Source organism: Gracilinanus agilis, chromosome 6, assembly GCF_016433145.1.
Source record: "Gracilinanus agilis isolate LMUSP501 chromosome 6, AgileGrace, whole genome shotgun sequence".
In the NCBI taxonomy this organism is placed as follows: domain Eukaryota; kingdom Metazoa; phylum Chordata; class Mammalia; order Didelphimorphia; family Didelphidae; genus Gracilinanus; species Gracilinanus agilis.
In genome coordinates this window covers 286,599,280-286,625,669 of record NC_058135.1, presented here as the reverse complement: position 1 = coordinate 286,625,669, position 26,390 = coordinate 286,599,280, and the positions used below count along the sequence as shown (strand labels likewise).

Below are 26,390 nucleotides of genomic sequence, written 5' to 3'. Positions count from 1 at the left end.
CTTCCTTCCTTCCTTCCTTCTTTCCTCCCTCCCTTCCTTCCTTCCAATGCATTAGAGATGCCTTCTAGTTTTGGATCATTTTCAGATTGGAAAAGCAGCCCATCTATGCCTTTATCCAAATGATTGATATAAAGCAGTGATTCCCAAAGTGGGTGCTACTGCCCCCTGGTGGGTGCTGCAGTGATCCAGGAAGGTGGTAATGGCCACAGGTGCATTTATCTTTCCTATTAATTGCTATTAAAATTAAAAAAAATAATTTCCAGGGGTCTAAGGAATATTTTTTTCTGGAAAGGGGGCAGTAGGCCAAAAATGTTTGGGAACCACTGATATAAAGGGTCAACAGAACAGGGCCAGCACAAATCCCTGGGACATTCCACTGGAGATCTCCTGCCATATAAACAATGAGCCATTAACAACTGCTTTTAGAGTTTGACCATTCAACCATTTCTGAATCTCTCTGGTGTATCCTCATCTAATCCATGTTCCTCTATATTTTCCCTAAGAACAGTATGAGATACTTTGTTAAGAGCTTTTTTAAAATTGAGGTAAACTCTCTCCACAGCATTCCCCTTATCTACTACTTTGGTAACTCTGTCCAAAAAGGAAAACATTTGAGGTTAGTTTGGCATGCCTTGTTCTTGATGGCAGCGTCATGTAGTCATCATTTCTTTTTCTAGAGACATACCAACTCCTCTTTTTAATGATTTTTGTAGCATTTCCCATGAATCCAAACCAAGCTCACTGGCCTAGAGTTTGCAGGCTCTATTCCCTTCTGTTTGTTGACAATTCAAACCTTTGACCTTCTCTAATCTTGTCACACCTTTTCTGTCCTGTGTAATCATAAATTATCACTGGCCAAAGTTGGCCATCACTCCATGCCTCTGTTGGTGCTACTTGTTTTGTCAAGACCCAACATGCAATTCATCTGTGACTTGAATTCATTAAAGGCATCCAAGGTGCTCTCCTATTGTCTCCTCACTTACTTTGGGGACAGCCAGGAGTGTGATAGCAAAGGTTTAATAAGCAACACTCCCAGGGAAAAAAGTGCTAAGGCACACTTCTAAATTTAATCTACATTATTAATGTTCCTCCCTCACTTTATTATGTCTAGACAACCACTATCTATTATTATTTTTAGGTTTCTTCAGACAAATCCTATTTTTTCTCCTCATTGCACTTCTTTCCCTTTTGTGTCTTCAGAATTTCATTCTTTAGAGGCCAACTGGGTAGCTCAGTGTATTGAGAGCCAGGCCTAGAGACGGGAGGTCTTAGGTTCAAATCTGATCTCAGACACTTCCTAGCTGTATGACCCTGGGCAAGTCACTTAACCCCTGTTGCCCAGCCCTTACCACTCTTCTGCCTTGGAACCAATACACAGTATTGATTCTAAGGAGGAAGGTGAGGGTTTAAAAAAAAAAAGAAGTTCATCCTTTAACATTTTCCTTCTTATCTGGGCTATCTTCCTCTGAAGCATTTTAGTTGGAGAGATGCTACTTGACTTTTCCCTGAACCTATTAAAATTTGCTTTCCCTAAATCAAGAATTCATATCCGATCATTGTTTTCACTCTAGCAGCCAGTTCTCCTCTGCTTATGGGGATACTGTTACCACCACCATCACCACCTACTACTAGAATTTATATAGCATTTTAAGTTTTAAAAAAGCCTTATATATGTTATCTTATTTGAGGACTAGACACAGAATAGAATTTCTCTTTGTTGCTTCCTTTACCTTTTAAAGGATGAAATCATCACTAATGACAATAACTGTACCACATATATTTCTGGTCCACGTTTAAACCAGTGTGGAGGTAAGAGAAAGATAGATAGTCTGAAGCCCACAGGCTTGTTGGCATTGCCTAAACATCCTACTAGTTCATGTTGTATAGCTGAAGCTGCTGCTATTTCTGGTTGGCTAATTCTTGAGATTGGCTCTAGAGAGAAAGCTCATGTGTGTCATCTCATGTTCTTCTCTGAGTCCTCCCTGGGACTTGAAGGGGACACTGGGTCCTCAAAGGACTTGAGAGAGAAGCCATAGTGGCCCCTACCAAGCTGGAAAGGTTTCCTGTGTGGGCCCAAGGGCTAGCTCTACTTTTCTTGTCTGAAAACTAGCTTAGATAGTTTCAGGTCACTAGGTACCAGGTTGGTTTCAGGAGAGATGAGACCTTTTAGTCAGAGTCAAAGGAAAGTATGAGAGAATGATCTTCTAAGTTTGAGAGGAGCTATAATTTCCATAGAGGGGGTCAAGATCTCTGGACCTTGAATGTAAGAGCTTGGTTTTATCATAGAGAGTTGAAGACACAAACAACCTTACTGGTATGTCTTCTGGGGGAGCTAGTCTATTGAGTCTCTCTCTTCCTCCCCTCTTCCCCCAGTAATGGTAATGGCTGTTATTTATCACCAGATGGTCTGTCCTACCTGACTACCGTTGGTATGGCTTCATTGGAAGAGACACCAATGCAGGAAGGGGCATTGATAATAAGGGTAAGTGCCAACAATGCCGAAATGATACGGAGAATTTCTATAAAGCAGAAGACCAAAAACACTCAATAAATCAGAGTTCAACACGTCTTGGAGCCATTCATTTGTCCATCCATCCATCCATCCATCCATCCATCCAATCTATCTGTTCCTTTATTCATCCATACATTAATTTCTCAATTTCCCCTTCTATTCATTCATTCTCTTGATTTATCTATCCATCCATTCGCCCTAGTAATATTTATTATTGGAGGCCACTAGGTGGCGTAGGGAAAGAATACTAGACTTACAGGAAGACCTGATTTTAAATCCTGTCTTAGATACTTACTAGCTGAATGACTTTGGGCAAATCATTTAATGTATCTTAGGCTTAGCTTCCTCATCTGTAAAACCTTCCAGGGTTGTGAGAAACAAAGGAGATAATACATGGAATTTTCAAGCCTTAAAGTGCTGGGTAAATGGGAGCTATTATTTGTTTGTTTTATCTGGCAAACAAGAAATACTTATTGTATCCCTACTGTGTGTAAGGCTCTGGTGTTATGAGCTGAGTAGTATAAAGATGAATTTAACAATACCTGCCTTTAAGAAACTTAACATACCCGAATTAAGACTATGGTAGCTATTTATTGATTATTTATTCTATTCACTTGTTCATTCTATCTATCTATCTATCTATCTATCTATCTATCTATCTATCTGTCTGTCTGTCTATATCCATCTATCTCTGTGTCTGTCTATCTATCTATCTATCTATCCATCCAACCATCTATCCATTCTTCTATCTATCTATCTATCTATCTATCTATCTATCTATCTATCTATCAATCTATTCATCTATCTATCTGTCTATCTATCAATCTATTCATCTATCTATCTATCTATCTATCTGTCTGTCTGTCTGTCTGTCTATATCTTTCTATCTATCTCTATCTATCTGTCTGTCTCTATCTATCTATTTATCTATCCATCTGTCTATCAATCTGTCTATTCATCTATCTATCTATCTGTCTATATCTATCTATTCATCTATCTATCTATCTATCTATCTATCTATCTATCTATCTATTTGTCTATCTGTCTGTCTGTCTCTATCTATCTATTTATCTATCCATCTGTCCATCTGTCTATCAATCTGTCTATTCATCTCTCTCTCTCTCTCTGTGTCTATCTATCTATCCATCCATCCATCTATCCATCCATCTATCTATCTGTCTATATCTATCTATCTATCTATCTATCTATCTATCTATCTATCTATCTATCTATCTATCTATCTATCTATCTATCCATCCATCTATCTATCTATCCCTCTGTCCATCTGTCTATCAATCTGTCTATTCAGCTATCTATCTATCTATCTATCTATCTATCTATCTATCTATCTATCTATCCATTCATCTATCTATTTATCTATCCATCTGTCCATCTTTCTATCTATCTATCTATCTATCTATCTATCTATCTATCTATCTGTCTATCTGTCTATTTATTATGTATGTATGTATGTATGTATGTATGTATGTGTGTATTTGTAGCTAAATAGTGCTATAGATAGAGAGACCTGAGCTTGAAGTCAAGAAGATTCATCTGACTGAGTTCAAATCTGACCACAGACACTTTCTAGCTCTGGGACCCTGGGCAAGTTACTTAACCCTGTTTACCTCAGTTTCCTCATTTGTAAAATGAGCTGGAAAAGGAAATGTAAACTGCTCTAGTATCTCTGCCAAGAAAACCCCAATGGAGTTTGAAGAATTGGACATGACTGAAATGACTGAACAACAATCTATCTAGCTCTCTCTCTACCTCTCTCTCTCTCTCTCTCTTTCTCTCTCTCTCTCTCTCAATATTTTTTTTCTATCTTACTCATGTCTCTCCTTATATATCCTGGCCTAGGCTTGAGTACTGATTGACATTTATTAGTTCTGCAGCTCTGGGCAAATTGGTTCTCCTCCCTGAGCCCATTTCCACATCTTTAAAATGAGAAAGTTAGGAAGACACCACAGTACAGTGGGAAGAGTGATGGCTTTGAGCTAGTTGAGTCTCTCCTCTGTCTTACTACATGTGTGACAATGAGCAGGTCATTTCAATTCCTCCCCCGCCCCCGGCCATCCAGTGGAGGCAGGCAGAGGTTAAGTGACTTGCCCTGAGCGGTAGATACAGCTGGGAAGAATCTGAGGATAAATTTGAACTCAGGTCATGTTGACTCTGGGCCTAGTACTCTAGCCATTGGGCAGCCTAGCTCCTTTGTTCTATCCACTCCTAGACAACTAGCTGACTTTGATGGCAGGTAATCCTTCCCTCCCCTTTCCCCCTTTCTCCAAAGTTCACTCTTACCTTGAGTCAGAAGTATATTTGCAATGATCAACAGTCCAGGAAGGAGGAAGCAAGTTATTGTTGATATTCGACGGCCTATGTAGGTGATGACCAACAAGTACCCCAACCTACTTAGGAAGGAGGAAACTCCAAACAGAATTTGGATCTTTTGAATTTTGTGCCCCAAGGTATGTAGGTTCAGAGATAATCCGTAGAAAAGCATACCTGATGTAAAACTACAGCAGACAGTGGAGAAAGCAGAGAAAATCAAGTAAACTGGGAGGCCAGAGCTCCCCATAAAATGCAATCTGGTCCAATAAACCTTTATTAAACACCTGTTGGTGCCAGAATCTGTGCTAGGCGTGAGGGACACAAAGCCGTCAAGGAGTTTAGATTCTGCAGGGGATGGTGATGCTTCCTGGACACAGCTAAAGGCATACCAGATCAATTCGGAAGGGCAACGGGATGACTCAGTAGAGGGATCAGAAAAGGCTTCAGGAGGAGCTGGTACCCGGGGCTGAGCTTCAAAGGATCCCCAAAGGCAAAGGTGAGGAAGGATTTTGTTCTAGGAGTGAGGGACAGAATGTGCAAAGACCCAGAGTGGGACACGAAATCCCTAGTTCAGAAAGCAGCAATAGAATCATTTGGGTTGTCATGTAGAATGCAAGAAGGACAGTGATGTGAAAGAAGTCTGCCATTGTAGTCTGGAACCTGATGAGGGAGAGTTCAAAATGCCACTAGCAGAAGTTCAGGGGCAGGCCTTTAGGTGGGCATTAGCCTAAGCTGTGATGGGCACTTGGGGCCCTGGCAGATAGGGGGAGAATTAGTTAATCTCAAACCTATGCTCACAAATGGGATGAATTTTATTAGCTCCCTCATCTTTTACCCCAAATGACTATAAGCTAAGGACCAAAATCGAAAGTTGTTTATGGAATGACTTTGATGAACCAAATTGCAAAAGATGAATACAGAAGTCGACAACGGGTTTCATTATCCATCACGGGAGGCAGAATTCATGTTCCTGAGGTCGGGAATCCAAGGAAGCACAAGGATGTTAGGATTCCTTGAGATGGATTTCCATCAGAGTTTAAGAAACTTCTGGAGGCTACTCTTGGCCTCAGTTTTCTTTTCTGAAATATGACCAAGATGAGTGCCTAGAGGAGGGCAATCAGGATAGGGAAGAATAACGTGTTCATGCAACTTGAAGATCACTTGAAGGAAGTGGGGATGTTTAGAGAAGACTTAGGAGAAGGGTGGACACGAGAGCCATCTTCCAGGACCCAAAGGCCTGACATAGGGAAGAGAGAAATACTTTGTTCTGCATAGCCACAGAGGCAGAACTAATACTTTTGATAAGCCTACTCAATTTAATCAGTATTCACTCAGTTTGTAGTGATTTAATGGGGATCCATGATTATGTTAGGACTGGATAGAGTGAAGATTGATACGTATAGTAAGTATTAGTGATACTGATATTATGCATCAAGGATACTATCGTACATCATAGAGAATTACATTACATCGATTCTGGAGCTTGTTATTGTAGCAACAACACTCCTCATTTTTATGAATCCTTCTCATGATTCCTTTGCGCCCTTTCCTTGAGCCCACTATTTCCGTGGAGCCTAGAATACTGTTGGCCAAATACTAGGGTCTTATGGCCCATTGAAGGCCTGGAGATGGTTGGATGGCCTTCAGAGGGTCCAAGATTTTGCTGCCAGGCGCTCATAATTTTTGGAATGTCTTATGATAGACTATTAGTCATTGATGACTCCTGAAAAAACCTGCTGGCAAAGTAGCTACGACTGATGGATGTGTCCCTTAGCTAATCGGAAGGTCTCCCCAGCTTCTGAAATGGACAAATCATGGAACTGGACCATTCCATTGTTGGCAATCTCCCCAAAGCTATAAAAACCCCCCGGACCTGAGGATTGGGCTTCTTGACTGTGAGGTAGGTCTTGGACCCAATCGATGAGAGACCCCCAGAATCCTTAATGAATATACTATTCATGTAGGTAGCTCTGGCTCAGGAACTTTTGTTACAGTCTGGATATTTTGGGCCTAACAAACCGTGGTGGAAGTTGCAGAGAGGCAGATTTAGGCTCTAAGTAAAGAGAACTGTTTGAAAGCAGAATGAACAGTCCCAGGGGAGAGTGGATTTGCTCTCATTAGAGGTATTCACGAGGAAGCTGGATAGCCTTTAGTGGGGCTAAGGTGAGGGAGTACCAGTGAAGGAATTTCCTTAGATTCAGGTTGAATTCAGGTGGCTTCCAAAGGCCTTTCCAGCTGAGATGCTATAATTCTGTGAATCCCAGATAGATTACAGCTGAACCTGTCCTTTTCTTCTGCCTACTAAGTGTGTCTATCTGAGAGATTCCTTTGGGGGGGTGACTGTAGGCATTAATATTCCTCATACATTATTGGGAACATACCCAGCAAAGGAAAGACAAAGAACTCTTGTACGCAAGACAGGAAATTTGACCAAATCCAAAATGTTGTAATGGGTTTGTGTTTCAGGTTGCTCCTTCTCCATGGCAGATTTCAAAACCTTTAGGGAGAAGAGCCAAGGACAGGATCAATCTGGAGGTTAGAGTTTGGAAGAATAGAAAGAAAAAAGCAGGAAGGATTGAATTGGTAAGAGATTCCAGGCAGGGACTAGGATCAAAAGAAAGATCATTGAGGGGGCAGCCAGATGGCTCAGTGGAATGAGAGCCAAGCCTAGAAATGGGAGGTCCTGGGTTCAAATCTGGTCTCAGACACTTCATGGCTGTATGACCCTGGGCAAGTCACTTAACCCCCATTCCCTAGCCTTTACTGCTCTTCTGTTTTGGAACCAACACACAGTATTGATTCCAAGATGGGAGGTAATTTTTTTTTTAAAGAAAAGCTCATTGGCTCTGACTCCAAAGGCTTATTAAACTTTTTCTTACCCCTGTTGCAAACTCTATAACATCATGCCCAGTGAGAGCCATCCCCCAACTGACAAATGGGAAAATGACAATGAACAGACAATTTTCGGATAAAAAAATCAAAGCCATATATAGGTATGTGAAAACATGCTCTAAATCACTACTGATTAGAGAAATGCAAACCAAAACAATTCTGAGTCATCATCTCTCACTCATCAAATTGGCTAAAATGGCTAAAGGCAAAATGACAAGCTTTGGAGGGGACGTGGGAAAATGGGGCATTAATACAGTGTTGAGGGACTGTGAACTGATCCAATTGTTTTGGGGATCAGTTTGGAATTATACCCAGAGAGTTATAAAACTGGGTATACCCTTAGGCCTGGCAGTACCATTGTTAGGTCTGTTTCCCAAGGAGATCAGGGAAAAAGGAAAAGAACATATATATTTCAGAGTATTTATAGCAGCTTTCTTTGTGGTGGCAAAGAACTGGAAATGGAGGAAATTGGTGAAATTCCCCATCAATTGGGGAATGGCTAAAAAATTGTGGTAGATGACTGTGCTAGAAAACTACTGAGGCATAAGAAATGATGAAGAGGTCAAATTGAATAAAACTGGGAAAGAACTACATGGGATAATGAACAGCGAAATGAATAGAACTAAGAGATCATCATATGTAGCTACAGGTTTACTTATTGTAGAATAAACTGTGAATGCTACCTCCAGAGAATGAACTGAAAGGTGGAAACCAGAACTTGTGCAAGTCTCTAAAAACCTTTCTGGCCTCAGTTTCCTCATCTGTAAATGGTGTGTGTGTGTGTTTGTGTTGGACTAGGTAGCCCATAGAGACCCTCATATGGGGATTCATTGTTGCATGATCTTATGTTCTTAACAAATGCCCACTCTACAAGTTGATGCTGTATGGTATAGTTGGGGGAAACTTTCTTAGATTTACAAGGAAAATAAATTTTTTAGGATTTTCTTATGCTATTTCATTAAACATCTTTCCTTTGGATCGCATCCATTGGCTGAACAAAGGCATCCATACCAGTGGGGGCTCGTGAGCTATGGTTTTGAGAGGATGAAGCTCCATGGAGAGAACATCATGCTTCTGGAGATGTTTCTCCTCCTTGAAGCAGGGCAGGTGGCCAAGGCTTTAGCTTTTTTCCTTCAGCTGCTGTGGGAATTTGTTCCTGATGAAATTTAAACCCAAGTTCCTCATATACGAATTAGGGAAATCCCCCTCCTTGTTGTATATAGATGAAGAACCTGAGACCAAGAGATTCAGTGACTTGTTCATGCTGACACAGCCAGGCTGTGGCTAAAGAAGGATTCAAACTCTTGTTTCCTGACTGAAAGATGCTGTATTCTATCCACGTTGCCACTGGGGCTGGCTTCTGTGCCTACCTTCTGCTCCTTATGTAATTTATTCCCATAATTTACCAGTGCATAAATCATTAAACTGATTTCATATTCATTCCATTAGGACTGTTTTTCTAATTTTGTCATGTGTGAGCAAGTGGTAATCTAAACTACAGTCAAGGCTGCTATGGAGCTTGAAGGAGGAAGGAACAAAAATTTAATAAGTACCTATTATGTGTTAGGCGCTGTGCTAAGTGTTTTACAAATGTAATCTTTTTTTTTTAAATCCTCCCTTTCTACTTCATTTATTTATTTATTTGTTTGTTTATTTGTTTGTTTGCTTGTTTATTCATTCATTCATTCATTCATTCATTCATTCATTTACATTTTTAAACCCTTAACTTCTGTATTGGCTCCTAGGTGGAAGAGTGGTAAGGGTGGGCAATGGGGGTCAAGTGACTTACCCAGGGTCACACAGCTGGGAAGTGTCTGAGGCCGGATTTGAACCCAGGACCTCCTGTCTCTAGGCCTGGCTCTCAATCCACTGAACTACCCAATGCCCCTCCCTTTCTACTTTAGAATCAATACTATGTATTTGGCTCTAAGGCAAAAGAGTGGGGGTTAAGGGATTTTCCCAGGGTCACCCAGCTAGGAAGTGTCTGAGGCTAGATTTGAATCCAGGATCTCCTGCCTCTAGGCCTGGCTCTCCATCCACTGAGCTACCCAGCTGCCCCCTACAAATAGAATCTTATTTAATGTTTATTATTTAGTTATATCATTTACTATCTTATATTTTCTTCTCATGGGATGGCAGGGCTAGGGCTAAACCACTGAACAAAGAAGAAATGAGGAGTAAAGAAAGCAGAAAGAGAGAATATAAAGAACAGAGTTTGTGATAGGAAGGAAGAAGACTAGAGGGCTACAGGGACACTTAAAAAAATCTTTGCCTTCTATCTTAGAATCAATACTGTGTATCAGTTCCAAGGCAGAAGAGCAATAAGGGTTGGGCAATGAGGGTTAAGTGACTTGCCTGTGGTCATATAGCAAGGAGCTATCTGAAGTCAGATTTGAACCCAGGACCTCTAATCTCTAGGCCTGTCTCTCAATCCACTGAGGCACCTTGCTGCCCCATGCAGGTACACTCTTAAACCAGAGAGAGACCAAAAAAACTAAAGGGATGGAGAGAGCCTCCCTCTACCCACTTCTACCAGAGAATCCTCACACCTTTCTATAGTCCAAGTACCTCTTCCCCCCTCTCTCTCTGACATAGCTTGGCAGACCCAAATATTGATTTCTTCAAGATGGCAAGTTCATTATGGCATCCAGGGACACCTGGCCATAGTTTCCCTATTCATGTCAGGTTTGGATTAAAGAGCCCTTTCTCAATCCCATACCTCTTCCCATGACCACTGAGACTTGAAGAAACATCATCAGAGATTAGATTTTTTTTCTTCGTAGACCCCCTGCTACTTGGTTTGACTGGCCAAAGCCACCATTTCCCACACATCGGCTCTGGTTCCTCCTTCCCCTCTCACCTCTAGAGTCAGGGTATCATCCTTTATTCCATTGATTTTTGCAACTTTTCTGAGCATCTTTAAGGCATCATCTAACTTGTTGTGGACAATCAGCCATCTAGCAGACTCTGGCCACCACCTAATTAAATAATTCATGAGAGATACAGTTACTTCTCCATTTTCTACTTGTTTAGAGGCACATTCTGGTATGTAGCAGAGATAAGATTTGTTTTTTAAAAAACCTCCACAAAAAAAAATCACTTTGTGTTTTTTTTTAACATGTAAAAGAAGAAGGTTTATGTATAAGAGCTTTTAGTTCCAATAATCACAAAGTCTGACATGATGGCTAGAGTTCTTGATCAACTTTAGCCCTTCTTGACTTTTCCCACTTTGATCAAAATTTTTAAATTGGTTCAAGATAGTTTTTTGCTTTTAGCTTAAATTTGTCCTCCCCAATAGATATTCAAATAGACTTATCAGGATAAACTTCTAAAGTTGTCAATAGATTAGACATCATTTAAATAATCCTTTTATTCCTTGAAGTTCTAAGTGGGAGCAAATATCCTCTTGCTCTGTCCCATCTGGATAATCATCTCAGGTGTAGAATACACCAAGAATTCGATTTTGGAATCAGCGGTGCAAATGTGGATAGAAGAATTATATAGCTTGAATATGCCTTGAATTATTTCCATCCATTTTAGGTGAAATTTATCCGATCTTTCCTACTGGAAGTGTTTTATTCTCTTGATTTTCAGACTTTACTCTAAACTATCCTCATTTCTTTATTACTTTGGTAAAAGAAAAAAAAGTAAACTATAACAGGTCTAGTATCAATTTGTCATAATTCAAAGGTTAAAACCAAAGCCTCCTAAATTTAATATTTCATCCCCTTGGCATTTATCAGAAAGATTAAGGATGTGTTAAAGGAGCCCCTTTAACACTGTAAATATAAATCCTCCCCCACCACTGACCATCCAATGAGAGTATTAGAGCCAAGTACTCTCCTTAGTATTGTTAGATCATTAGTGCTGAGGCAGAACCATTTTGAAGAATTCTCTAACAAACTTTTATAACTTTACGTTTTAGAAGTTTCCTTGGGAAAAACAGATAGCTTTGAAAAGCTTAGAAAAATAATTATAATTGGTAGGATATAGATACTCGAGTATAAACCATTAAACTAATTTCATTTGGAGTGTTTTTCTAAATTTTCACTCTAAGTGCTAAATTCAAGAGAAGTAACAGTCACAGAATAAGATTCTATGGTCCTAAGGTCAGGAAGACTCATCTTCCAAAGTTCCAATCTGACCTCAGCTACTTACTAGCTATTTGACACAAGGCAAGTCCCTTAACTCTGTTTTCCTCAATTTCCTCATCTGTAAAATGAGTTGGAGAAGGAAATATCAAACCACTAGTAACTTTGCTAAGAAAACCTCAAATGGGGTCAGGATGGGTTGGACACAACTGAAACAACAGCAAAATCTCCCTTCAAGCAAACTTATTGATAAAGTTTTGATAAGGTCAATAGAGTTTTCTCTATTTCTTTAACTGCTTAATGCTTTTCAAGCTGTTATCTGGACACATTTACTAGCAAGAACTATGGGAAATTTTGACTAGTTAAAACATTTTTTAAAAATCTAGACCATGAGTAACAAATAAATTGACACAAGGCAAATGGTTACAGAAAGAAGTCAGAAGTGATACAACCACACCCTGAAAGTGTCTGAAGAACTTTGGTATCGATTGTGAGACGTTAGAAACATTGGTACAGGACCGCCCGGCATGGCATGCTTGAGTCGAAGAAGGCACTGTGCTCTCTGAGCAAAGTTGAACTGTAGCGATTTAGAGACATCTCCATCCTAAACGTTCATACAGCCTATTTGTGCCAGATGTATAGTAGAGCCTCCAGAATTCGTATTGGTCTGATCAGTCACAGTTGGACACAGTATACATTGACCCCAACAGAATAATGCCATTTTGGTCCTCTGCAAGTAGGAAGGACAACAACCAACCAAAAGGAGAGATTCCAAATGTACATGTTACAGCATTTTTTCAATAACTTGTCTTGTGGTTATCACCATGTAAATAAATGCTGGTTGAGGTACAGATAGTAATCGCTGTCCAGCACATTCAGGAGCCCACTCAACACAATGGGGTGGGGAGGTGGAGGAACTTGCAAGTGGGTGGCCTTCTGGGGACCCACAGCTAGGATTCTAACTCAAATCTTGCCCCTTTTCTATGAAAGATAGTGATAAGGATTGACCTTATGATTTCATTGTAATAAAGAACTCCCAGAAATGGCATTGAAATTTTGCCCTAGTGGGTTGTCTAGAGCATTGAGAGGCATAGTGACTTGCCCAGGGTCAAGCAGACAGTTTGGATTAGAAAGAGGATTACCTTTTATATATACTTGGGAAGGATCAAATGATTATGATATGAATACCAAAAAGCATCAATTTCAGAAAAAGAAAATTGAGACAAGACCTTAACTGCATATTCCCCAGAGTCCTAGCTCTCCAATCATGCCTTCGTTCCCTGACATAGACATTTTCTGCTCTACCTTAAACTTTGTTCCTAACTCCATTAATTTAAAAAACAGAATCTTCTCTTGCCTCCCACTGCCTGCCACTAGTGTTGTGTTCATGAATATGTATTTTCTAAAAGTTTCTAGAATGGAAATGGAATAGATTTTCAAAAGTCTAAATAAATAAAAGTTCTTAAAACAGCCCTAACTTCTTTAATACTGCCATTTTTGATATGATGCTATATAGAAGATAGTCTTCTACAATATTTTAAGAATTGAAATTGTGGACTTTGAGCTGCATGCTGGGAACTAAGATGGTGGAGTAAAAGAAGTTCTACTCCACTTAATCTCTCCCCATACAGACAGAAATGAATTAAATTGCCTCAAAACAAAGAAAAGCTGGAGGAACGCATCTCACTAAGATAACACAGGAAGTTAAGAGAACAGGCAGAACTTGGAGCAGCCCAACATACTGTGACTCTGCCAGAGACAATGGAGCTGAAGAATGGGAACAAGTCCAACCCCAGCCACTCCACACAGGTATAGAAGACAGAGAAGGCAAGAAACCTATGAACTCTCACATGGCAGTTGAGCCCTGAGGTCACAAGGGAGAAGATAGGGGGAATTGGAACTACAGCAACCTATTCACTCTTACATGGCAGTAGAGTATCTGAGGCAGCAGAGTCCAGAGCAGGGGACTTGCTCAGCCCAGGCTATTTGTTAGGGGCAGGAAAGAAGTGGAGTGGGTACCAGCTCAACTTACAAAACAACAAGGAAGCTGGTACATGGGGTGCTGAAGATAACTGGAAAAACAGCTACAAACCTTCCCAGAGCAAGTCAGCAGGGCCACCTCCTTGACACACCATGAGGACCAAGGGCATCTGGTCCTTCCTCAAGGTCCAGAGAAAAATACTCTACAGGTTTGGAGCAGTGCTCTCTCTACTCCAGGAACAGAGAAGAACCTCAACACATAGATAAGGTAATGAGAAAAAACAACAATGAGAAAAATGAGCAATAGACAAAAAAAATCCTGAACTTAAAAAATCTACTTTAGGATAGGGAAGACCAAAATACAAACTTAGAAGAGGACAACAATGCCAAAAAGGAAACATGCAAAGTCTTAAAAGAAAGTGTGAAAGGATGTCAGGCTTCAAAAGAACCCTTGAAAGAACTTGAAAAGAAGTTAAAAGACTAAATAATAAGAGAATCAACAAAAAAAACTTAACAGGGAAATAATTCACTGAAGAAATCAATTTCTTAAAAACTAGAATAGGCCAAAAAGAAAGGCACACATATACCTTGAAGAAAACAACTTCCTAAGGAACAGAATGGATCAAATTGAAATGGAGGCAAAAAAAAACCCATCAAAGAAAACAATTCTGTAAAGAGTAGGATTAGCCAAATGAAAAAGGAAGCACAAAAACTCAAGGAAGAAAATAACTTCTTAAAAATTAGAATCAGACAAATAAAAGGTAATGAAACCATAAGACATTGGGAAACAATAAGCCAAAATTTACAAATGAAAAAAATAGAAGAAAATCTAAAATACCTTCCTGGAAAAATGATTGACCTGGAAATAGACCCAGGAGAGATAATCTAAGAATCATTGGAATGCCTGAAAGTAATGACAAAAAAAAGAACATGGATGCCATATTACAAGAAATCATCAGGAAAAACTGCCCTGATATCCTCAAACAAGAGGGAAAAATAGAAATTGAGAGAATCTACCAATCACCTCCTGAAAGTGATCCCAAAAGGATTACTCTCAGGAATATCACAGTCAAATCCCAAAACTCCCAGGTTGAGAAGAAGATATTGCAAGGAGCCAAAAATAAACAATTCAAATATCGAGGAGCCACAGTCAAGAAAACACAAGACTTAGTGGCTTCTACATTAAAGGATGCAAGGGCCTGGAATATGATATTCCAGAGGGCAAAGGAGCTACAATTTACAACCAAGAATCACTTATCCAGCAGAGCTGAGCATAATACTTCAGGGGGAAAATGAGTATTCAATGAAATAGAGGACTTCAAATTTTCCTGATGAAAACAGAGCTAAATGGAAAATATGACTTTCAAATACAAGACAAGAGAAGCATAAAAAGGTAAACAGGGAAGAGACATCAAAAGACATTCAATAAGGTTAAACTGTTTACATACCTCTTATAGCATGATGATTCTTGTAGCTCTTAAGAACTTTATCATTATTAGGGCAATTAGAAGGAGAAAAATAGGCAGAGGGAAAGGGTGTGAGTTGAATATGACAGGATGTTATCTAAAAAACATAAATTTAAGGCATGAGAAATAGGAATGCATTGGGAAAAGGGGAAAGGGAAAAATTGAATGGGGTAAATTATCACACATAAAATAGGCATGAAAGAGCTTTTACAGTAGAGGGGAAGATGAAGGAGGTGGGGAGGGGAGCAAGTGAATCTCCTCACATTGGAATTGGCTCAATGAGGAAAGAATAGGTACAACTGGGTATAGAAAGTGATCTTATCCTAAAGGAGAATAGAAAGGAAAAGGGATAAGAGAAAGGGGTTGGGGCTGATAGAAAAGGGGGCAAATTCAAAAGACTATAAAACTGTGCATACCTTTTTACTACTACTATATCTGTATACCAAAAAAATCATGAAAAATGGGAAAGGACCATCTTGTACATAAATATTTATAGCTGTTCTTTTTGTGGGGGCAAATATTGGAAACTGAAGGGATATTCATCAATTGGGGCATGGCTGAAACAATTGTGGTATATGTTGGTGATGGAATACTGTTTTGCTATAAGAAATGATGAGCAGGATGATTTTAGGAAAGAACTACATGAACTGATACAGAGTGAGAATCAGGAGAACATTATACACAGTACTAGCAATATTATACAATGATCAACTGTGAAAGATTTAGCTGCTCTCAGCAACACGATGATCCAGGACAATTCTGAAGGACTTAGGCCAGAGAATGCTATCTACTTTCAGAAAAAGAACTGATGGGTCAGATGCACAATAGTTCCATATCATCTTAGCAAGGAATGAGGGTAGAGGGAGAGAGAGTATTAGAGCCTCAAAATTCTTTTTAAAGTGCTGGAATTTGCTATTATATGTAATTGGGGAAAAAATAAAATAAAAGAAAGAATAAAAAAAGAAAAAAGAATGAAGGAGAGACCTTTTTTATGTAATTCTTTTAACCTTTATCTTCAATAAATCAATAAACATTTATTATATGCTTACCATCTGCCAGGCACTATGCTAACTCTGGAAATACAGGAAAAAGCAAAAGCAATGCATACCTTCAAGAAATTAATGTTCTAATGGGTGAGACAACATATATATTATATACACACATATATGTGTAGAGAGAAAAATGTATTTATATATTTCTACTCAGCTTTAGTCTTTCCATCATAAATGCTTGAAAATTTTTTTATTCTATTAAAGATCCATTTTTTTTCCTTCAGTAGAATCATAATCAGTCTTATAGGGCAAAGAATTATTATTTGTAAGTTCTACTCATTTGTCTTTTAGAATATTATATTCAAAATTCTCCTTTAATTCATAACAAATTTTCAGGTCTTCTGTGATCCTAACTGTGGTTCCTTGGTACTTGTACTATTCCTTTATGCATGCTGGAAGTAGTTTTTTTGTTGTTGTTTGTTTTTTTCGACAAGGAAGCTCTGTATTTTGGACATTTCTGGAATTTTTCTTGTGGTTCCTTTCACGAAATGATCAGTGGATTATTTCTCTTTCCACTTTGTTCTCTGGATCTAATACATCTAGCTGTTTTCATTTATGATTTCTTGAAATATCCTGTTCAAGCTTTTAAAACAAAATCATTCTTTTCATGGAGTCCAATGATTCTTAGATGATCTCTTCTTGACCTGTTTCCCAGGTCTGTTTTTTACAATAGCTATCTTAAGTTCATTAAATTAACATTTAAAAGATATATGATAGCCTCCGCATTATAGTAACTCATCAGAAACAAGCAGTTAGTGTATAAAAATAACAAATGAAAAATAAAATAAAGCTAAAACTATAATTAGTCAGTATCTCTTTTACTAATCAATACAATAACAAGATATAAAATAATATTTCCAATATCCTTGTAAAATTAAATAATCACTCACTTCTTGGTCAAAAGAAGAAACAAAAATAGTTATGTCCTGCTGTTACAGAGAGTGAAATATTTCTGTTCATTCATATAAATTCAGCCCATGTTCTGTCTTACTCCTTCCATGAGCTCAAAGTTTATGATCTGATGCCATCTAATTCTGTTATGCACCATTAATTTATTCATAAGCAATACCCCAGCCTGAATTTGTGAAGTCAATGTCAACTTGTTGTCCTGTTCCAACTTCTAGGGGCCAGTGAGTGACTTTTGTGATATTATATACTCTATAGCCTTCCTGTGATAGATACTGGCATACTCTTTAACATTTTAACATCTCTGTCTAATTCAAAGCCAAGCATGTATTTTCAAAGGGAATAGATGATAGTGAGTTTCTTTCAGTTTAAAATGACTAGGTTTGGTTGAAGTGCCTCCTCAGTAGTTTTTTAATCAAGGGCTAGAGGGAATTATTAAAGAAAAAAAACAGATTTATTTTAGTTACAAATCATTTGAAAGCTTTTGCACAAAGTCAATGCAACTGTAATAGGAAGTGTAGTACAGAGAGAGAGGGTCATGATAGTTTTTTCAAGCTTTGGCTGAGTTCTGTAATCAGTTAGGGGTTTGGAATCTTGAGGGAAAAAGTCAGTTGGTTTGGAAATCTCGTGGAGAGAGGGTTCAGACCAGCTGGGCTGTTTCCTTACCTATTTGTAGAAGTGAAATTTAGCCTCGCTTTGAAATATTTATTTAAGAATTGTTAGTTTAGAGAAACCTTTTGTATGTTCATTTCCTTTATTATTTCCTACCTTCTTTCCTTACCTTATATGTCTGTGAAGTTAATAAGGAGAGTAAATTAGAGAGGAGTTCAAATCTGTGAAGGGTTTAACTAAAATTTGACAGTATTATATATAAAGAAATTAGTCAGTCATCATTTATTCCCTTTAGATATCAAGAGCACCTTGTAAGCTGAGTTAAGGCAGGTCCTTGCTCAGCCTCCATCTCTGCCTCCCTTCCCCTACCTGAGGTTCCTGAGACAACTGTTAGGGCTTCCTCAATCCACTTTCCTGACAAATCATCCTTAAAGATAATAAACCCTTTTTTGTTTCAACAGACCTATTAGTATAATTTGTCTGTTAGTTATTAAGAAAGGGAAGAAGAGGGAAAGAACTAACATACTCTGGGCTTGAAGGGAAGCCGGGTATCCTTCTTGGAGGAAGGTGAAACTTCAAAACAAGTCCCTTCCTGTGAAATTAACTAAAGCCTGTGGTTAATTTCAGTTCAGTCCATTTCTCTCAGTTTGTCTCTAAGTCAAAGTCCCAGTCTGTAAAGCCTGCTGTCTTTGCCTGTTTAGATTAATTCCTCCTCTGCCTGAAGATCTTTATTCCTTTAGTGTTATACTCCTGATTTCAGCCCTATTATATCCTGAATCTCCTTACTCCAGCCTACCTGCAACCTAGATTTCCTATCTAGCAAGTCCCTGACAACCTCCTTTCAAAATCCCCTTTTACCACATACCTTTCCTCAAATTATCCCCATTACAGAAGAACTGTTGTCAATAGGGAAAAAAAAACCTTCATAGCAAATATCATTCATCTGTTATCTGTGCTATATATGCAATTGATACAAACACAAGAAAAAGATCTGTTCCTCAGTGGACAAGTGGTAACAGGATGGGAACTGGCAGTTTTCTTTGTTGGGGATATTGTAGAAAGAATTCCTGTTTAGGTATGGGTTGTACTTAGTGGCTTCTCAGGTTCTTTCCAGTTCTGGAATTTAGTTTTAGGGGAAGCTTTCTTCAACAACTTGAGGGATTTTGACTCCCAGACCTCTGCTTAGAGATTCAGCTAGTTAGTCATCAAATATTTATTATTCAAAGGGAAACAAAGCAGAGCATTTTAGAGTAAGAAAGGGGCTCAGAGGTGACTTAGTCAAACCTAAGTCCAACTTAGTCCATCTTGAGGAACTTAATTTTCTCCCCTTCATGAGGTGTTTTAGGCAGGATGTAATTTTTTTTGCTGGGATCACTGAGAACTATGAATCTGCATGCAGCCTGACTTGGCTTTTCACGTCCACATAACTATCAGCTGTTCCAGGGACTCTGTGAGACTACTGCTGGGAAAATGGAAAATCCTCCAGATCTCTGAAGTTAGAAAGGTCTTCTTTAGGGAAAAGCAGATAGGAGTTAAGGGGTTCAGGTGGGAGGAAGAATCAGAGGTGGATCAAGGTCAAGGCCAAGGTGCTTTTCCCTCACATGAGATTTAGCTGGAATACTTTCTCTTTGCTTTCCATTTATGGAAATCTGAACTTCTCTAGACTAAAAACTGGCTTGATATTTTATGGATGAGGCCAAGGTCAGAATCTAGGTCTCTTAGCTAATCTGAGTGCTCTACTTGTGTCATGTTTCTTTGGTTTTATCCAGTGACTCATTAGAGACAGCTAAATTGATCAAAACCTTTTCACACTAAGTTGGAATCCCTATCCACTATGGTACCTAGATGTCCCACTGTCTACCTTTATAACAGCAAGACATATTCCTTTCTTCCTTCCTTCCTTCCTTCCTTCCTTCCTCCCTCTCTCCCTCTCTCCCTCTCTCTCTCTCCTTTTCTTTCTTTCTTTCTTTCTTTCTTTCTTTCTTTCTTTCTTTCTTTCTTTCTTTCTTTCTTTCTTTCTTTCTTTCTTTCTTTCTTTCTCCCTTCCTCCCTCCCTTCCTTTCATTCTTTCTTAAATAATTATCCTTTTGTCTTTTTGAGGTAACAATTAGATAATTTTTATTGTCGGTCATTATAATATCTTGTGCTTAATGCATTTTAAAACAGATACTGACTTTTTGCACTCTGAATCACTTTTGATTTTCTTGCAATATCCCTCGTGCAGATTAGCATGAATTTAATTGTAACTGATCTTCACAACATCCCTGGAAGATAGATGCAATTTCTCTCCCCTTTTAAAGGATGAGAAATATAAAACCCAGAGAGGTTCAGTGACCTCCTCAGGGTCACACAACTAGGAAACATCTGAGTCAGGATTTAAACTTTTTGTCTTAGAACGAATACTTTGTATTGGTTCTTAGGAAGAAGAGTGGGTAAAGGCTAGGCAATATAAGTTAAGTGACTTGCCCAGGGTCACATAGGTGGGGAGTGTCTGAGGCCAGATTTGAATCTAGGACCTCCTGTCTCCAAGCCTGGTTCTGTAACCACTAGCTTCACCCTCTGAGGCAGGATTTTAACTGAGTTTATCCTTGCTCCAAGTCTGGTCCTCTAAGCACTACACTGTATAGGTCAAAGTTGGGCAGCCTTTTGAGCTTGGTGTGTCAAAATTCCTCAAAAAACCAAGCATAACTCGGGTGGTGTGTCACTTTGAGAAAAAAACCCCATCATTTCACAATATTTATAGTTTAAATAACAAAAATGTATCATTGTAATATGTAACTGTATTTAATAAACCAGAATAGGTAAATCAATATAGGTAGAATTGTCATCTATAGTGCACAGAGTGTCTACATTACACTATAGCAAATGTTTCATCCTCAGCATGTGGCCCCATACTTCTCTGTATGCAGCCACGTGTCATTGAAAATGGCTACGCGTGTCAGTGCTGACATGCATATCATAGGTTTGTCATCACCGGTCTAGGTGCATAGGAGATGGAGAAGGAAATTGCCTGTTCTGTCTTTCTTTTTTTTTTTTTTTAAACCCTTAACTTCTGTGTATTGGCTCCTACGTGGAAGAGTGGTAAGGGTGGGCAATGGGGGTCAAGTGACTTGCCCAGGGTCACACAGCTAGGAAGGGTCTGAGGCCAAATTTGAACCCAGGACCTCCTGTCTCTAGGCCTGACTCTCAATCCACTGAGCTACCCAGCTGCCCCCTGCCTGTTATTTCCCATAGCAACAGTCATAGGATTACACATTTAGACTTAGAAAGACTCTCATGTGTGACCCTGGACAAGTCACTTAACTCCCATTGCCTAAGCCTTACTGCTCTTCTTCCTTGGAACCAATACACAATATTGATTTTAAGATGGAAGGGTTAAAAAAAAAAAAAAGAACCTCACAGGCAGTCTGAACCTAGGATTATAGCTTTTGAGCTAGTAGTTGTTTATTCATTCTAGCCATGTCCAACTCTTCATGACCCCACTTGGGTTTTTCTTGGCAAAGAGACTGGAGTGGTTTGCCACATCCTTCTCCAGCTCATTTGACAGATGAAGAACTATGGTAAACAGGGGGAAGTGAAGTGCCCAGAGGAGACACACAGCTAGTACATGTCTGAGGCTGGATGTGAATTCAGGAAGAGGAATCTTTCTGACTCTAAGTCAGGTGCTCAATTCACTGTACCATCTAGCTGCTCCTAGAGCTAGAAGGGATCCTAAAGGTCACTTAGTCTGACCCATTCATTTTACAGAGGAAGAAACTGGGCTATGGGAGGATAAAAGATTTGGCCAGAGTCATTCACCTAATAAGGGGCAGAGGTGAGATTTGAACTCATATCCTTTGCCTCTAAATGTAATGATTTTCCTCTCACTTCTTGGGAAATTCTTTTTGGTAGTTTTGGAAGAGTCTGTTTTCCCCGAATAACTTTCATTTTCTTTTTTTTACTTCTTATAAGCCAGAGATAATTAAATGAAGGCATCTGGCTTCGAGCCCATCTCGTGGGTCTTAATTCCTTCCTGTCACTGAAGTCTTTGATGGGAAACATTCTCATCTTCTTAGAGACTAGAAACACAGGGAAATGAGCTTCCCTATTAAAAGCTATTCGGTATCCTTCCTTCTCTATCTCCAGCCCCCTCAGAGAGAACAAAGGCTCAGGGGACACTTACCAAGAGGTCAGGAAGAAGACGAAGAAGGGAACAGACAAGGCCAGCTGGAATTGGCGCCATTCCTGGATGCCGTAGGCCATCACCCCAAGAAACAGATGGCCCAGGCTGAAGTACAGACTCATTATGACAACTGCCATAGGCCGGTACGGTCTGGTGATCCATTCAATGGCTGAAAGGAAACCCCGACACAAGATTCATGTCAGACAGAAGGGAGACCTCAAAGGACAAATGTAGATGTTGAAGAAGGCGCCCAGAGAAGACTCACCAAGGCTCCCAGTGCCAAGTAAAAGGCACGATATGGAAAACCCAAGGAAGAAGCGAAAACTGCAGTAAATGGTGTACGACTGGGCAAAGGCAGTCCCAGTGTTGAAAACAGTCAACATGAGGTGACCCGTAGGCACCATCCATTTTCTTCCAAACCTACATCAAGGGAAACCAGATGGGAGTGACTTTGGGGCAGGGGGAGAATGTCATCTCCCCACCCAGCACGGCCCCTGCAACCTGCTGGACTTTGCGCTTGGCCATTCATTTTTCCCTTCTGTGCCTTCCCTTGCCAGGGCTCAGGGCACAGATGCCAGTAGTGACTGGGCTCAGCTTAACCTTCAGTTCAAGCCAATTCGGTTCAATTAAACAAATGATCATTTAGCTCCTACCAAGGGAAGAGTTTGCTAATAAAAATGCTAATGAACAGATCATATGCTCATAGATGTAGATCTGGAAGGGACCTTAGAGGCCATCTAGCTCAAAGTCCTCGTTTTACAGAGGAGGAAACTGAGGCCCAGGGAGTGGTGACTTCAAAGTCCAACAGGTAGTGTCAGATGCAGTGTCTAACCCCAGATCCTCTGACCCCAGGTGCAGGGCTTTTTTCCCTTCGTTGTTAAAGGTCACATGTAAGAGGGCCTATTTTTAGCCATCAACGATGGCTAGTTGATCCATCTCACGGGGGCCAGATACCTCAACATATAAAGAACCAAACAAAAAGCCCTGAGTGAGAATTAGTCTGTTTATTGTATCTACAACATGTCAGGAGACTGACTCTGGAATGCTAGTTGATGGGTGGGATTGTGGAGGGAAAAGGACCAAGCATTTGTGAAGTACCTACTACATCCCTACAATATGATTCCATTTGATCTTCCCAATAACTTTGTGGGGTAGGTGGTATTATTGTTCCTATTTTACAATGAAGGAAAATGAGACAGACAAAAAGTAAATGACTCGGCCAAGATCATACACCTAGTAAATATATAAGGCAGGATTTGAACTCAGGTCCAGACCTTGGTGATGTCCAGCAATTCTCTTTATTACTGTGGGCCTTGGTTTCCTGCTTTGTCAAATGAATGGGTTGGACGGAATCATCAAGTATCATCTTCCCACTTTAAGCACTATGGCTCTAGGCTGAGTTCCAGAAACAGCCGTGTCCAGGTGAAACTTACCTGTCTGAGAAATAGCCCCAGGTGCCATATCCTATCAGATGCCCAGCAAGGAATATTGACTGAGACAAGGACTTCACTGTCCAGTAGTCACATACCAGGTCCCACTTAAAGAGAAAATGAGAGCATCAGATCTTAAAAGTATGGCAAGAGAACTTTGGGCTCAGGAGACTTGCTGCCCATTGTGGTAAGAAAAAGACTGTGATGGCAAAGAAACTCTGGCTCAGACTTCTACCCCATTACGATAAGAGGAGGACACAGCCTCCATTATGCCAACTGCCCAGTCAAGATCAGGATGGAAATGACCCTAACCTTTCCACTGTGCAACACTCTCATCTTCCCAGCCTGCTTCTTCTAAAGTTTCATCCGACCCACACTGCTTATGCATTTCACCTTCTATAGATGGTTGCTGAAGCTTTTGCCTCTCTGACTTTTCCCTTCCCATAGAGATGAGTCTGTGCCTTGAGCATAAAGAAAATCTGCAGAATAACTCTGAGGCATTGGTGAGTGGGTATTTGGCAGTAGAACCTGTCCATGGATCCCTCATATTTATATCATGAGGGGAGCTGTGAGCTGGAAGGGTAGCAGAGGAGAGGAATCTGATTCGGTTATTTACCAAGGGAATCAAGTTCCAGATCAGTGTGACCTCTTAGAAAATACAGTAAAATCTTCTTGGGGTGGGAATGGGGCAGCAGGAAGGACCTCTTACCTCAGTCACAATGGAAGAAGTGACGATGCTTTGGTCATAAACCCAGCCATCCACACATGGCTCCATCTCCAGTTGACTGAAATTTTGTGCTGTGACATTTGGGAACAAAGCCTGCCACTGTGGCAAGAAGAATCGGCGACACCTCTCTGGTTTCCCATTGGAGTCCAGGGGGATGGAAACCTTTAGCAGGGAAGTAAAATTTAGGTCCTCACTGACATTGAGCAAAGCAGAGTTATTGTCAAGCAAGTGAACCCAGCACCGGTGCTCAGGGATAAAGGCGGTGAAATTCTCTAGAAGAAAAAGGCTACCTACAAATAGGAAAGGGAATGTCAAAAAGAGCACCAAAATGACTGGGAATTTTCTCCTATTCTCAATTTTAGCAAGGAGATCATCAAAGGCCATCATAGATTTGATGCTGGTCCCATGAAGTGATTTTCTCCAGAGAGTAAGGGAGAAAAGTAGTAATTTGAGGGCAGCACAATGCAGGATGTAATTTTTGGACCAGTGGGGACTCCTCCCCCAGGACCTCCCTCCTCACTTTCGTGGAGCTGTCTAGGCAGGCAGTGTTCTTGGCTCTTTATGGAGTTGAGGGTGCCAAAAATCTTCAGATCATTCATGAAGAAAACCTAGTCCAGGGTTTATATTTAGCTGAAAGGGTACATTAGCATAGATCTCAGTTACTTAAATATCTATTCTGTGAGAGGACGGCATCCAGAGATTTCCTAGAGGAGTTCCCGCCTGCTTGTGGAGTCCAAGATCATGACACAGAGACCTGTAAACACTTCCAGGAAGGAGCAACACTTTTACCCTAAACCATAGACTAATAGTACTAATTTTCTGCGTTAAGCATGACAAAGACAAATAAAAAGAATGCACTGTTTAAAATCAACTTCAGATTGAAGAGGGGTAGTTAGGACATGGCTGGGATAGTTGAGTGTAAAGTGGAAGGTGCTGTCAGAAATACTGGCTGGTTCACAGCAATATGGTGACAAGAGTGCTGGGTAGGAGGTCAGGGTACATTGTATTTGGATTCTCTCTGAGCATTATTGGATTGTGACCATGAGCAAACCAGTTGAACACCTTGAGACTCAGTTTCTTCATTTCTAAAATGGGGGTGATAAAACCTGTTGCATTTACCTCATCAGGTTTTTTTTATGAAATAAATGAATGGGCATTTATTAAGCATCTGCTACAATGATAAGGATCTATTGCATAGCATGAGAGGCTTTGTTCATCATTAAATCATCAATTTTTCTTTCAAAATTCTTTTTTATTTCATCCTTTCACTTCTATTTCTATGGATGTTATCTTGGTCCTGGCCTTTATCAGCTCATCACCAAACAATTCCATCACTGGCTTCCCTGATTCCAGTGTTTGCAATTGATCCTGACTATGATGACTGGTTATACTTCCACATATTCTGTTTTTGTGTTTTTTTTGTTTAATTTTTTAAACATTTATTAATATTCATTTTTAACATGGTTACATGATTCATGCTCCTACTTTCCCCTTCACCCCCCCCCCGCTCTCCCCCCACCCATGGCCAACGCACATTTCCACTGGTTTTAACATGTGTCATTGATCAAGACCTATTTCCAAACTGTTGATAGTTGCATTGGTGTGGTGGTTTCGAGTCTACATCCCCAATCATGTCCACCCCAACCCATGTGTTTAAGCAGTTGTTTTTCTTATGTGTTTCCTCTCCTGCAGTTCTTCCTCTGAATGTGAGTAGCGTTCTTTACCATAAATCCCTCAGAGGTGTCCTGGGTCATTGCATTGCTGCTGGTACAGAAGTCCATAACATTTGATTTTACCACAGTATGTCAGTCTCTGTGTACAATGTTCTTCTGGCTCTGCTCCTTTCACTCTGCATCAGTTCCTGGAGGTCTTTCCAGTTCACCTGGAACTCCTCTAGTTTATTATTCCTTTGAGCACAATAGTATTCCATCACCAACAAATACCACAATGTGTTCAGCCATTCCCCAATTGAAGGGCATACCCCCCTTTTCCAGTTTTTGCCACCACAAAAAGCGCAGCTATAAATATTTTCGTACAAGTCTGTTTATCTATGATCTCTTTGGGGTACAAACCCAGCAATGGTATGGCTGGATCAAAGGGCAGACATTCTTTTATAGCCCTTTGAGCATGATTCCAAATTGCCAGCCAGAATGGTTGGATCATTTCACAACTCCACCAGCAATGCATCAATGTCCCAATTTTGCTACAGCCCCTCCAGCATTCATTACT

The 26,390-nt window shown here is 39.9% G+C and overlaps 1 protein-coding gene across 1 annotated transcript; it reads right to left on the bottom strand.

Moving 5' to 3' along the window:
- Positions 1-2,412: 2,412 nt before the first annotated feature.
- LOC123251507 (steroid transmembrane transporter SLC22A24-like) lies at positions 2,413-24,548 on the bottom strand. Its single transcript, XM_044680777.1, has 8 exons — positions 24,144-24,548; positions 23,438-23,541; positions 22,270-22,424; positions 22,005-22,173; positions 10,596-10,713; positions 7,225-7,340; positions 4,814-5,028; positions 2,413-2,519 (listed from the first exon to the last, which is right to left on the bottom strand). The coding sequence occupies exons 1-8, from the start codon at positions 24,546-24,548 to the stop codon at positions 2,413-2,415; spliced, it is 1,389 nt and encodes a 462-aa protein (XP_044536712.1).
- Positions 24,549-26,390: the final 1,842 nt, after the last annotated feature.

Bases quoted from the DNA above. Each gene is read 5' to 3' on its own strand.
- LOC123251507 (XM_044680777.1), bottom strand. From the start codon at position 24,548: ATGATGGCCTTTGATGATCTCCTTGCTAAAATTGAGAATAGGAGAAAA. The intron at 22,425-23,437 runs GTAAGTTTCACC...CCCTTGATGTAG, and splicing joins TGGGGCTATTTCTCAGACAG to GTTTGGAAGAAAATGGATGG. The intron at 2,520-4,813 runs GTAAGAGTGAAC...TCTGCTTTATAG, and splicing joins AAATATACTTCTGACTCAAG to AAATTCTCCGTATCATTTCG.